Source organism: Equus caballus, chromosome 4, assembly GCF_041296265.1.
Source record: "Equus caballus isolate H_3958 breed thoroughbred chromosome 4, TB-T2T, whole genome shotgun sequence".
Classification (NCBI taxonomy): Eukaryota; Metazoa; Chordata; class Mammalia; order Perissodactyla; family Equidae; genus Equus; species Equus caballus.
The window spans coordinates 91816991-91830900 of record NC_091687.1 but is presented as its reverse complement, the minus strand read 5'-3'; the positions used below and the strand labels follow the sequence as shown (position 1 = coordinate 91830900).

Sequence of the window (13910 nt, the reverse complement as noted above, 5' to 3'; positions counted from 1 at the left end):
TTTTATCATTGTTTCCCTGTAGGGAATGTGTCTTTTCTCCTCTGGCTCTCTAAGATTTTTTTCACTGTTTTTTGGCAACCTGATGATTTATCTAGGTACTGGTTTTCTTTATGTTAATCTTGGTTGGAATTCATTGCACTTCTTAGATCTGCGGGTCTTGATTTTAAAAAAAAAATTTAATAATTTTTTGGTCATTATTTCTTCCAAAAATTTTCTGCCCTAATCTCTCTCTCCCGTCTCCTTCTCTACCTGCAACTACACAAATGTTAGATTGCATGACACTGCCCCTCAGAACACTATGGTTTTATTCATTTTTCTTTTCTGTCTATTTTCTCCCTGTGCTTCAATTGGCTTAGTTTCAACTGATTTATCTTCAAGTTCTCTGATCCTTTCTTTTACAGCATGCAATCAGCTGCCAAATCCACCCGGTGAATTTTTCATTTCAGATATCAATTTCTATCAACTTTTTTTAAGCCCAGTCATAAGTCACATTTTTCTCATTTTTCACAAGTATAATGATTGTATGCTCTGTTATAAACCAATGTTATTTTAATAAAAAAAGAGAGAGGAAAAGTCATTTAAAAAGGGAAAAAAATACTAATCATATGCTGGACACAGTAGAAGCTTCATTATTGAGAACATGGATTATATCGTCTTACTTTAGAGTGAGCTTTGTTCTGGCAGGCAGTTAATTTATGGGCAGATCAGGCTGATACCGTAGAGACTTGGTTTTGGGCTTTGTTATGTGAGATCTAGAGTAACCCTCACTCTATGGCTAGAACAGCCCTATTCCTAAGATATAACTTTTCTGAGGTCACATATGAAAGCACAGGATGGTCAGCAAGTTCTCCCCACACTGACCAGTTTGAACTCCAACATTTGCAAGCATTTGGCAACTTTCGGATTTTCCATTTAGCTCACAGTCCCACAGTAGCTGTTTTCTGCCAAGCCTTGCATGTGTGCAGCTTCATATTTGACCAAAGGCTCGATGGCAGGCCTTCAGATTTCTGAGGATCCTTTTCTATGCAATTCCCTCTTCTCCAGTATTCTAATCCACAAATTCCAGCTGCTTCCGCATCCCTGAACTCTGATCTCTGCTTCCTCTGCTTAGAGAGTCTGCTGCTGTCTGTTTAGGCTTCACTTCTCTGTGTCATAGTTTGGAAAGTGACCCCAAAGAGGAAGCTGGAGTGAATATGGAACTCACCTCATGTGCTCTCTCTCAACTGACTGTGCTAATTGCCTGAGTCCATCCATTTTTAGAGTTGCTTACAGCAGGAGTTAACTTCATCAAGGCCAGAACCAGAAGTCCTTAACTTTAACTTTTTTAAAAAATAACTTTAAAGTCTATTATCTTATTTCACCTTAAAATAAACACGTAACCTGATAAGCACATGTTATTCCCATGACAGATTAGCAAACCAAGATACAAAATGTTAAATAACCAGTTTCCAAGAAATATATTTTATTCCATATGCAAATATTCATCAAGCACCTACTATGGGCACTTGGTAAGTGACATAGCAGCGAAAGGAACTCAGAGAATGTAGTTGCAACCTATATTCTTTATATTCAGTCATCAATAAAGCACATAGACTGTACCAAAGAAAATATGTCTAATGAATGAATAACCAAGAATCAATCATTCAGTCCACCAGGAGCATGCCTATACTCTCAAAAACGACTACAATTTACATTCATGATTTATTTTTTCCTGAAAAGACTCCTATTTGCCCTGCAAGTAATTCCATTGCTACACAGTTATATTTTTCAATTCCCTACATATACTTAATTTTTTCATATTAGTAGGTACTGTCTAACCAAGTCATTTCTATTTAGCTATGTCAAATTTGCTTCAGCTAACCCTTAATCGTATTTCTGATTTTCACCTGGCAAAATCGAATATATTTTCCTGGCACATGGAGAGAAAATATAATAAAATTTCTAAATACCATTTCTGCAGCATCACACCAAATGGTAATATCATTTCTCCCATCTTCAATAAATCAATCAAAGTGATACGTTTCTACCTTACAGATTTTCATCTCTCAAAGAACCTCTTAACCTGTCATTTAGCCCAATATATGTAAGAGTGACTGTAGGAAAATGGTCATAAAGTTAAGCTACATATATGTTTATGAAATAGCATTTAAGGACATTTTAATATTGATTACCTTAATATATGACTAATTCCAGTAAAGTAAAGTACATTACAACAGAAAGCCAGACACTGTGCATCTTCCATTGCTACATATTGAATATCTCCTCCTAATTTTAAAGCCTGGCAGAAAAAAGTCTGTTAAAAGGTTTTTTTGAGATGATAGAAGTTCATGACAGCAGCATCACCTTTAAATAGAAACATTACTTTTGCGCTCTGTTTACGATTAATGGAATATTTTAGGTGGCTAACTTTTTGTTTTGCTTTAATCTGTTATTCTGAATCAAGGTGGCACCCTTTAAAAAAGGACCTTACCTGCAGAACATCTTGGATCTTCACCCACACGTCCGCCATGTCATACAATTTGACATCTTCCTGCTGAGTCTGTGGAATCACGACAGTGTCTTGCAGGTATCCCAGGACCACAGAGTGTGCAGTGGCTACAGCATTAAACTTGTCAAATAGCAACTCCAGCAGTTCTAGAAGTAACCTAGTGATAAAAACAAGTATAACACAGCATTTACACACACAAACACACGCAAAGACAATTTACACCGGACTGCAAGAAAAACATGAAACTAAAGTGAAGTACCAGACTACCATGTAAAGAGCCCAACATAGACTTCAACAGATTTGATTCCGAACAGTTGTACGATCTACGCAACTTCTGAAAATTTATCTAAGCCTCAGTCTCCTCTGCCATAAAATGGAGATGATGTAAGAATTTAAAAACCAATTGTAAAGGCCCCAAACCAGCAGTAGCAGCTCACTAAGCATTTGTTTCCTTTTTAATATATTTCAGTGATCACTATACTAGTACTCTGTATTCATACAGGCAGTTTCTCTAAGGAATTCAGGCAATTTTTCAGACAACAGTTCAGATGTCACAGAGAATATGCTATTCTCTAGCAATAAATTGGGCACTTTGGTAAGTATACTAACCCCTTTAGTCATAGAAAGCTGCACTTACTACCATTCAAATGTATAGCCTAAGTTGCCTGAAAAAAAAATACACACCTGCCAAGCAATCTGATTTTCACCACAGGGAGCAGCACATTATTTCATTTTTCATAGTGAGAGATGCTGGACACATATTATTACATCAATTTTATATAGTCAAGGACACAAAATGAGGTCGCAAGGCAGCTGGGCCTAGAACAAAAGGTTCCATGTCAGTGCATTTAGCCACCTACCCCTCACCATAGTTCTAAAATGTAGATGTATGTTTAGAGAGAGCTCGGAGCTTCAGGTCACGGATGCAAAGTAATTCCTCTATCACTGAGCCTTACAGCTTCACTGATCTCCCAAGCCTGGAATCAGCCTTTCCTCCTCTGAACTTGTATAGTATTCTATCCCACTTTTAAGCAACGTACCACTTGTGGCTCACATACATGACTCAATAAATGTGGGTCACATTTATGTTTATATAGACATTTGACCTCCCTTCTCCACTATTACTCTTTCAGGGCAGGCACTGCCTTATACACCTCGGTACACTGGGGAGCACTGAGAACAGTGATCAGCAAATATTTACTGAATGAAGCTAACGTGTATACCATGAATGAGAACAGAAAATTTTGGAATGTGATCTTTTTTGTATATTGTACGGCTCTCAGTTCATAGTTCCTAAGCAGACTTATAAACCAACCTGGAAAGTAGGAAAGGAAAGCAAAGGGCTTGTCAGCAGTGTCAATTAACAAAATTTTATTACCACAAATAAGAGGTTACAACTACAATCTCATCAGAACATATAGCATATTATGTATTACTATGGCTTCTTTACTACCCAATTACTATAATTAATGTGCCAATGTGACAGCCAATAACCACCTTATGATAAAACCCTAACATCTACTTGACATTTTAATTTAGATGAGACAGAATCAATAAAAATTTATGTTGTACTCCTAGTCTAGAATATACATAATCCAGAAATTACACATTGTATTTATAAATAGGAGCTATTCTACTTTTTGAATGATGATTTTTTCAATCTCTCAAAGCTCAATTCATATTTATACTCATATACACCTAAAAGAATTCTTCTTTCTCATCTATGTTATTGGAGAACTACTGAAATATCAGCAGAGAGAGGTACAAAGTTCAGGAAGATGTATCTAACATAAGAGCCAAAATAACTAACTCAGTGCAGAAAAATAATCTGTATAAACTGGTAACTGGCATCATACACAGTAAATATCTGATTAAGTGTGAAGGTTCTACTTTTCAAATAAGGATTTATGCTAAGTATGTAAGCCTGTAGTTCCCAAATATCAGTGCACAGACCATAATGTATTTTTCAGTGGTAGTTAGCAAAATAAGAAAAATAGGACCATATACCATTTACTTTTCACAAAGGTAAATTTATTTAATTTGATATTTAGGGTACTCTCTTGATAGGAAAATTTCAGTTATTTTCTCTGGCAGTTATATTGTCAAATGTCCTTAGTTGAAAAAATTAAAACTTAATAACCTTATGTTATACCCCAACATTTTTTGAAATCATATTGATCCATGCCATTCAGAAGCCTGAAGGACACTGGTGTCCAGCCTATCAATGACATGAAGTTCTAGGTACAGGCCTACAAACCAGCAATAAAGCAGAAAACACTGGAAGATAAATGGGTGCTCAGAATGGAGGGGTGCTGCTGTCTGGCTCCTAGTGGGAAATGAAGTGTAAGATGAGATCCATGGTATCTATTAACATCATGGAAATAGCAATCCTTTGATAAAGCGCTGACACACAGCCAGCTTGTGTCACTCCTAGGGGATCAAGGCCAAGACATACCCGTTGTAGTGTGACCATCATAGGCACAAGACAGGCTATAGGGGGAAGAAAGAAGAGAGAAGAGACAGGCCAGAAGTGGAAAGATTCTACTTGCAGCTCTGCCTTCTTTGAAACATCCGCCCATGTCAGAGAGGGAGGTTCTCCTTTGCCTTACCACAGCACAGTCATGGCAATGTTAATAAAACCCTCAGCTCCGACATCAGAATTAAAAACTTTTGTGCCACTAATGACACCACCAAGAAAGTGAAAAGACAACCCACAAAATGGGAGGAAATATTTGCAAATCATTTATCTGATAAAGGATTTGTATCTAGAATGTCGCAAGATTTCTTACAACTCATAATAAAAAGACAATTTTTAAATGGACAAAGGATTTGAATATACATTTCTCCAAAAAAGATATATGAATGACCAATAAGCAAACAAAAGATGCACAATATGAGGGGGCCGGCCCCGTGGCCAAGTGGTTAAGTGCACGTGCTCCAGCTTCGGTGGCCCAGGGTTTCGCCAGTTCGGATCCTGGACGCGGACATGGCACCACTCATCAGGCCATGCTGAGGTGGCATCCCACATGCCACAACTAGAACCCACAGCTAAAAATATACAACTATGTACCGGGAGGCTTTGAGGAGAAAAATGAAAAATAAAATCTTTAAAAAAAAAAAGATGCACAATATCATTAGCCATCAGAGAAATGCAAATCAAAACCATGACATACCATTTCAACCCACCAGGATGGCTATAATCAAAAAGACAATAAAAAGTGTTGGTGAGGATGTAGAGAAAGTGGAACTCTCATACAGTGCTGGTAGGAATGTAAAATGGTACAGCTGCTTTTGAAAATGGTTTGGCAGTTTCTCAAAACATTAAACATAGAGTCACCATATGGACCCAGCAATTCCATTCCTAGGTATATACCCAAGAGAAATGAAAACATACACAGGCACAAAAACTTGTACACAAATGCTCAGAGCAGCATTATTCCTAATAATAAAATAGTAAAATTGTAAAAGTAGAAATAATCCAAATGTTCATCACCTGATGAATGGACAAACAAAATGTGGTATATTCATACAATAGAATATTACTTGGCTATAAAAGGGAATGAAGTACTGATACATGCTACAACATGGATGAACCTTGACAGCATTATGCTAGGTGAATAAAGTCACAGAAGACTACATATTGCATGATTCTATTCATACGAAATATCCATAAAAGGCAAATTATAGAGACAGAAAATATATTAGCGGTTACTTAGGTGGGTGAGACTTGACTACTAAAGCATATGGGGTTTGTTCTACGGGGGGACAAAAATGTTACGGAAACACAGAGTAGTGTGAATATAATAAAAATCACTCAATTGTATACTTTCAATGGGTGAATTGTGTAGTATGTGAATGTTATCTGTTTAAAAAAAGAAATCAGTTGTGGCTCTGAGTGAAGACAATCAGAACCCAACATATTCCCTGCAGTAAAGAGAAAATATACAGAACAGTGAAAAAAGGAAGCTGATTGTCTCAAAGTGAAGTACGATGAAAGCTGCTTCCTTGGGAATCTTACTACCAGGAGGACATTAGCTTTTCTCTTTTGGTTCCCTTGGTTTTGTTGGTTTGTCTTTCCTTCTTATATAAGTAACCTGTTAGAAACAACAAATTCATATTCTTTCCCAGCATTGATAATTCCTAGCCATTTAATCACGAAAAAGTACAACTTCTCCAAGTGTTCCCATCTGTAAAATGGAAGTATTAATTAAAACCTGTTCTAGAAGCCTCACAAAAGTGCTGGAAGATCAAAGCAAAAAATGGACAGAACGAGTTGAGGTAACGGTACCACATTAATGAGAGAGGATAGTTCAGGATCCCTTTGTCTGGGTTTCTGGGTGGAGCAACTCTGAATACCATGGTTACCTTTCCTGAGAGAGAGAGAGAATTAAAGATAGAAATTTGGAAGCAGAGGTGTTGGGTTTGGATCTGGACCTGTAAAGTTTTAGGTGTTAGGTACTTGGATATGCAAGTCTGAAACTCAAGAGAGAGACTGATATTGGACATTTAAAAAGTGATAAACATTTGAGAGGATGAGATCACTCAGGGATGATATGCAGAGCAAGAAAAGCAAGCAAGTCCAGAGCCAACGCTCCCCGAAACAGCAGCACTGAAAAGATGATTAGGAAGTAGCTAGGAGGAAGAAGGAAGCCAGGAAGGAAAATTTTAGAAGACAAAGAAGAAGAGAATATCAACATAATCAAGGCTACACAGAGGTCACATAAGGTAAAGACAGAAATTTACAACTCACAGGCCTCAGTGACCTTAGCAAGAAGGGTTTCAGAGGAGCACTGGAAGCTGAACTCAGCAGTGGGATGAGGAGTGAATGGTTAATAAGGAAAAAGAAACCAAAGTCAATCACACACTTTGCAAAAGCATACCATTCTTCATCAACATATGCACTCTGAAAAAAGAAAAAGGAAAAAAAAAGACGACTTTCTCCTGATGCATCGAAGAATCAAAGAGATTAGGAATCACTCACATAAATAGGACATAAAAGGGCACCAGTCTGGCCCAATTTAAAGCTACCAGAAATAAACTGAAATATGTTAATATTCATATACACTCTCCAACAGCCCACACAATACTAGATTGAGAAAACAAATGTTCGCCTTCAGCTGCAGACACACTCAAGATGACCTAAACACACAAAGCCCCACTAACATCATTCCCTACTCCACTCCTACCACAAAATATTAAAAAAATAAAAAGAAGAAATAAAACATTACATTCAGTTAGCCCACTTGCTTAAATCCTGTTAGGATCAAGGTTTTTACCACTGATCTAAAAGACAAAAGAGCAGGCCAATCATTAAATTACTAGAGATTCCGTAAATGGAATTAAATAAGAATAGGCCTCTTTTAAGAATAAGCCTAAGAACCTTAGCATTAGAATTTCAATTAATTGCAATTTCCACCCTTCAGAGGAAAATAACACACACACGTTATTTCTAGAGTCACAAAATAGTATGCAACAATATGCAATACAACATCACAGTTGGTGACAGAAAATATTAATCCTGGAATGGCAACGTGGTATAAATGCCAGTAGAAAGGACTGGCATTAGAAACCCAGACTTGACACCAGCTCTCTACAGAATAGCCATGGGACTTTCAATACGTCACGGGCCTGTATGAAATCTCAGGTTCTTCAAAGATAGGTTTCCTCAACTATAATTTCCTAATAACAAATTGTGAGAATTAAATGCAAAAATGTATGTGAAAGTATACTAATAAAAAAGCAAACTCAAAACAACAGTAAGTTGTTTTCTGTACCTTTAACAGTTTCCATCTAGAGGGGGAAGAAAGGGAGAGATGAGAGACACCACTGATATTCCCACGGCCCAGCTGCATCTCTGTCCTTCCCTCAGCTTGGTTAGTAGAGTCTTGCTTATATTCTATAAGATGCACCAGTATCATTCCAATAAAACTCCCTCTATAATTAAGGTAGTTGGAGTTGGGTTTCTGTCACTTATAACTAAAAGAGGCCTAATTCACAGAAGAGCCAATTCTTGATTCCTCTGTGATTCTACAATCCCTCCAAACAAAACCAGACGATCACAATGCCCTGAGAGAAGTGACAAAATACTGACGCGCATGGCTTCCTGGGCCAGAAAGTGAGGACTCAGTCCCTGTTTTATGCTTCTCAGAATGGAGAAAACACTCAGTCAAATGTTGTGGGTGACAGAGTTCAGGAGCAAAAGAATGAACAGAGGAGGGCGGCAGTATTAGGACAAGGCTAGGATTAGAGACACCAACCTGGGATCCTCTGCATGCAGCTGGCACCTTAAGCTGTCATGATGGAGGAAAACAATAAGGCTGATGGAAGATGACGAGGATCATGACGACAGCGACAAGGACTATAACAAACACTGCTATGTCAACAACTGCCACATTGATTACAACATACGTACTAGGCACTATGTGAAGTGCTTTACCTGGATTATTTCATTTAATGCCTGGAACAACCCTGTGAGGAGGGTACTACTTTAATCTCCATTTTATAGACAAGAAAACTAAAAGATAAGGAGAGAACGAAGGACTCAATTTTGGAGAACGTCCCTTTTTAGGATGTGTAACGCCCCTTTTTAGGGGTGTTGGAAAAAAAGGAAGTAATTTAAGGGAAAAAAAGGCCAAAAAGATATCAGTACTGTACAATGCTAAGGAAACCCAGGCTAGAAAGAGCGTCAACAGAACTGTCTATACTGCCTCCACCTTCTCACCGCAAATTGGCTTTTACCCTGGTACTCTACTAAACCAACTCTTGCAACAGTCTCAAATAATCATTTGTCTCAATCTACGAGGCACTCTTCAGTCCTTATTGAAATACGGGCAGCATTTGTTTCTACTGAGCACTTACTCCTTGAAACACTACCTTCCACCAGGTCCACAACCCTGAACTCTCCTGCTTTCCAGCCACTTATCTGGCTGCTCCTTCTCAGGAACCACTTCCTCAGCCTGTTCCTTAAACGCTGTGAACTCTTCTCAATCCTCACACCCTCTCTAGGTGAACTCAATCACCACGTATGCACCTGCTGATGACTCACAAACAGCTTCCGGCCAGATCACTTCCCTGAGCTAGAGACCTCAAACTTAACATGTCTTCAACAGAACTCAGCATATTGCTCCCCAAACCTACTTCTCCACGTCCCCAATGTCAGTGAATGGTACCAATTGCCCCAACAAATCATCCCTCCATCCTTCCTCCCTCAAATCCAACCAATCGCCAACTTCTTTTACTTCTGCCTCTTGACAATCTCTCAAATGGGACTACTTACTCCACTGCCACTGTTACTCTGCTAATGCGGTCATATCGTCTCTTCCCTGGATTATTAAAACAGCCCTAAACTCGCCTCCTTTCCTCCAGTCGCTGCCTCTCCCCCTCTAGACCGTAAACTAGTTGAGGTTAAGAACTGTATCTGATTCACTACTATATTCTAGTATGTGTCACAATATTCGGCATGTGATAGGCAATAAACGAGTATTTCTTGAATGAAAGAAGGAAAAACTGAGCTCCAACAGATGGCAGAAGTAAAGGTCTGATTACAGACAACAAACGGTAAGAAACGAAATTTATAGATTATAACCTCCTGGTTTTAGAAGCTCACAATAAAAAATACTTCACATAAAACTACCTTCTCAAAAAGATAACCTATCAACCTAAACATGAGAACCAAAAGAAGTATAGCTACAAGCTGAAATACACATGCATTCAGAGCTAACACTAGTAATACTGCAATAAAAGCCATTTTATGTTAAAAAAAAAAAAAAACGAGAAAAGCGTCAATATGAAGAAAGTATTTGTTCTGTAAACACGCATCCACTTATCTGGCAGGGTTTGAAAATAGCCTTCCTATAGCTATAAGTAAAATGTTACCTGTGCCCCAAGATCTTCTTCTAACTTCCTACCCATAGCCTTCTCTATGTATCTCATCTTCAAGTGCCACCATGAAAAAAGGCAGAAGAATAAGAAGAAAATGTTAAGGAACAGTCACAGTTGCACAAGGCAAGAAATGTCTATGGTATAAAGCTGTATCATCAAGCTGTGAAAAATGTTCAATATTTAAGGTGAGATACGACTATCTGAATCTAAATTTAACATCCAGGGAGCCTTGAATTAGTCATTTGGCTGGAAAACCCATGTCTGCAGCCAAGAAGCTGCCTTACTTGGTCACGAAGCAAAGACACACAGGCAAGGGAGAAAATCAGTTCTGTTCTACCACTTATCTGCTGAGACCTTAATATCAGGGTTCTGCATTTTCCCACTGACAGACAAAGGCAATAACCAGAGAATATTTATTTCCCCACTACTATGCTCTAAAAGATAAGAAAATATTGAACTCTGAGCTTAGGTTTTAAAAGAAATTGATCATCAATTATTTCATATCAAAATGGTCTTAGTTTTATATGCCTATATCTCACATACACATTTTCCTAATAAGCTTGGCTGAGCTAGTATTTTTCATTTCCAACAGGACATAGATCCCATTTAATCTGCAAGGTTATCTAATACCTGCTTTTAAGGGGTAGAGATAAGTTTCACCACTTATTAATAACAATCTTCATGTAAAAAGAAGTTACTATTTGAGGAGTGCTGACTAATTCTCCATCTGCACTATGAAAAGAACAGGAAAAAAACTATTAGCAATATAGAATGAAACACAGTAAAAATAAAAAGAATACTGAACTGGGTCCTGGCTCCAGTCATTTCCTTCCTGTGTCACTTTCCTACTTGTCAAGTCAGCCTCTCATGCTCAGTTTCTGAATTCTGGAGAGATGACCTCGAATGAACTTCTAATTCTAATGGGTGGCAAATTAGAGACTAAAATTAGAAAATAAGCCCAAGCCCTCTTTGTTTTAATGAAAGTATTAGTATCATTCTTTCATAAGCCTTTCCCAGGATAGTCTCTTCAATAAAACGCATTGGGAAAATTGGACAGCCATGTGCAAAAGATTGAGACTGGACCATTATCTTACAGCATACACATAAATCAACTCAAAATGGATTAAAGACTTGAATGTAGACCTGAAACGATAAAACTCTTAGAAGAAAATACAGGGGTAAGCTCCTTGACATTGGGCTTGCCAATGTTTATTTGGATTGGACATCAAAAGCAAAGGCAACAAAAGCAAAAATAAACAAGTAGGACCACATCAAATTAAAAAGCTTCTGCACAGGAAAGGAAATCATCCACAAAATGAAAGGCAACCTACAAAACGTGAGAAAATATTTGCAAAAAGTGAAGTATAACGAAACTTGTTTCCTTCAGAGTCTTACTACCAGGAGGACATAGCTTTTCTCTTTTGGTTCCCTTTTTTGTTTGCTTGTTTTCCCTTATATGTGCAGGTTATTATTAAATAACCTGTAATAAACAAAAGATTCACATTCTTTCCCAGGATTAATAATTCCTAGCCCTTTAATCATGAAAAAAATCTCTCAATTTCTCCAAGTTTTCCATTTGTAAAACAAAAGCATTAATTAAAACCTGTTCTAGGAGTCTCACAGAACTGCTGCAAGATCAAAGTAAAAAATGGACAGAACCAGTTAAGGTAATGGTACCATATTAAAGAGAGAGGAGAGTTCAAGATCCCTTTGTCTGGGTTAATATCCAAAATATATAAAGAACTCACACAATAACAACAACAACAACAAAAACAATCCAATTAAAAAATGGGCAGAGGAACTGAATAGATATTTTTCCAAAGAAGACACACAAATGGCCAAAAGGTACATAAAAAGGTGTCAGCATCCCTAATCATCAAGGAAACCCAAATCAAAACCACAATGAGATATCACCTCATATCTGCTAGAATGGCTATGACTGAAAAGATAACAGATAAGTGCTGACAAGGATATGGAGCAAAGGGAACCCTTGTGTACTGTTGAGTGGGAGTATAAACTGGTGCATCCACTATAAAAAATAGTATAGAGGTTCCTCAAAAAATTAAAAATGGAAATACCATACGATCTAGCAATCCCACTTCTGAGTACATATCCAAAGGAAATGCAAAGAGGGTCTCAAAGAGGTACCTGCACTCCCATGTTCACTGTAGCATTATTCACAACAGCTAAGATATGGAAACAACCTAAGTGTCTGTAAATGGATGAATGGATAAAGACAATGTGATATAAGCATATATACATAGACATGTATATACATATATCACACACATATATGCATACACAATGGAATATTATTCAGCCATGAGAAAGGACATTCTGCCACTTGTGACAACATGGATGGCCTTGAGGACATGTTAAGTGAAATAAGTCAGACAGAGAAAGAAAAAGACTGTATGTTCTCACTTACATATGGACTCTAAAAAAGCTGAACTCTAAAAATGAAACAGAGACTAGAAGGGTGGTCACCAGGGGCTGGGGGTGGGGGAAATGGGGAGATGGTGATCAAAGAGTATAAACTTCTAGCATTAAGATGAATAAGGTCTGGGAAGCTAATATACAGTAGGGTGATTATAGTTACTAACACTGTATTATATACTCGAGAGCTACTAAGAGAGTACATTTTAAAAGTCCTCACCACAAAAAAGAAATGGTCATTCTGTGATGTGAGGCACGTGTTAGCTAATGCTATGGCGGGAATCATTTTGCAATATATAAGTATACCAAATCAACATGTCATCTACCTTAAACTTATACAATGTTATATGTTAATTATATCTCAATTAAGCTAGGGAGGAAAAAGCCTTTCCCCCATTCCAAAAATAATATTTTAACACAGCACAACATTAGAAAAATTATTCATAAATCCACTTCCCAGAGATAACAAAAGTTAAGATTTTAGGTGTATATTCTTAGTACTTAGTTGTTGTTCAGTCTTAGGACAAGAATGTACAAGGTTTCCAGGGGAATTATTTAGGTATTTAAGTCATCTGTTTGATTGTCAGGTGAGCTAATTAAGGTCCAATTACTTGGTGGCTGCTGATGACACTTCTATCTCTGAGAGGCCTGCCACGGATCACAGTGTGGGATATAGGGGGGAGAATGGATACGTCAGTACAAATACTGCCCTTCTGAGGAAAAACAAAATCAAGCCCAGGAAAGTCATGTTTATATAAGGCAGAAAGCAAACTTACATGATGGAGACTACTTCTACTTTTTTTTTTTCCTCCCCAAATCCCCCCAGTACATAGTTGTATATTTTAGTTGTGGGTCCTTCTAGTTGTGGCATGTGGGACACCACCCCAACACGGCCCGGTGAGCGGCACCACGTCCACACCCAGGATCCAAACCAGGGAAACCCTGGGCTGCCGAAGCGGAGCACACGAACTTAACCACTCAACCACGGGGCCGGCCCGAGACTACTTCTACTCTTAAATCCACCACCAACTTCGTGAACTGTCAAATTACTTCAGCTTTCACATTTCCCTGGGTAAATCTGGGATTAATAATATCGCCCCTACCT

At 37.9% G+C, this 13910-nt stretch overlaps 1 protein-coding gene across 6 annotated transcripts in view; it reads right to left on the bottom strand.

Moving 5' to 3' along the window:
• EXOC4 (exocyst complex component 4) overlaps positions 1–13910 on the bottom strand; it is a 738285-nt gene that overhangs the window by 636883 nt on the left and 87492 nt on the right. For all 6 annotated transcript variants that reach the window (XR_011438236.1, XM_023640178.2, XM_005609413.4 and 3 more), the window contains exon 7: positions 2471–2645. Coding sequence is in view for 5 of the 6 variants with exons in the window: in XM_023640178.2 (XP_023495946.2) it covers positions 2471–2645 (175 nt within the window). In the remaining variant the exon portion in view is untranslated. The remainder of the gene's footprint in view (positions 1–2470; positions 2646–13910) is intronic.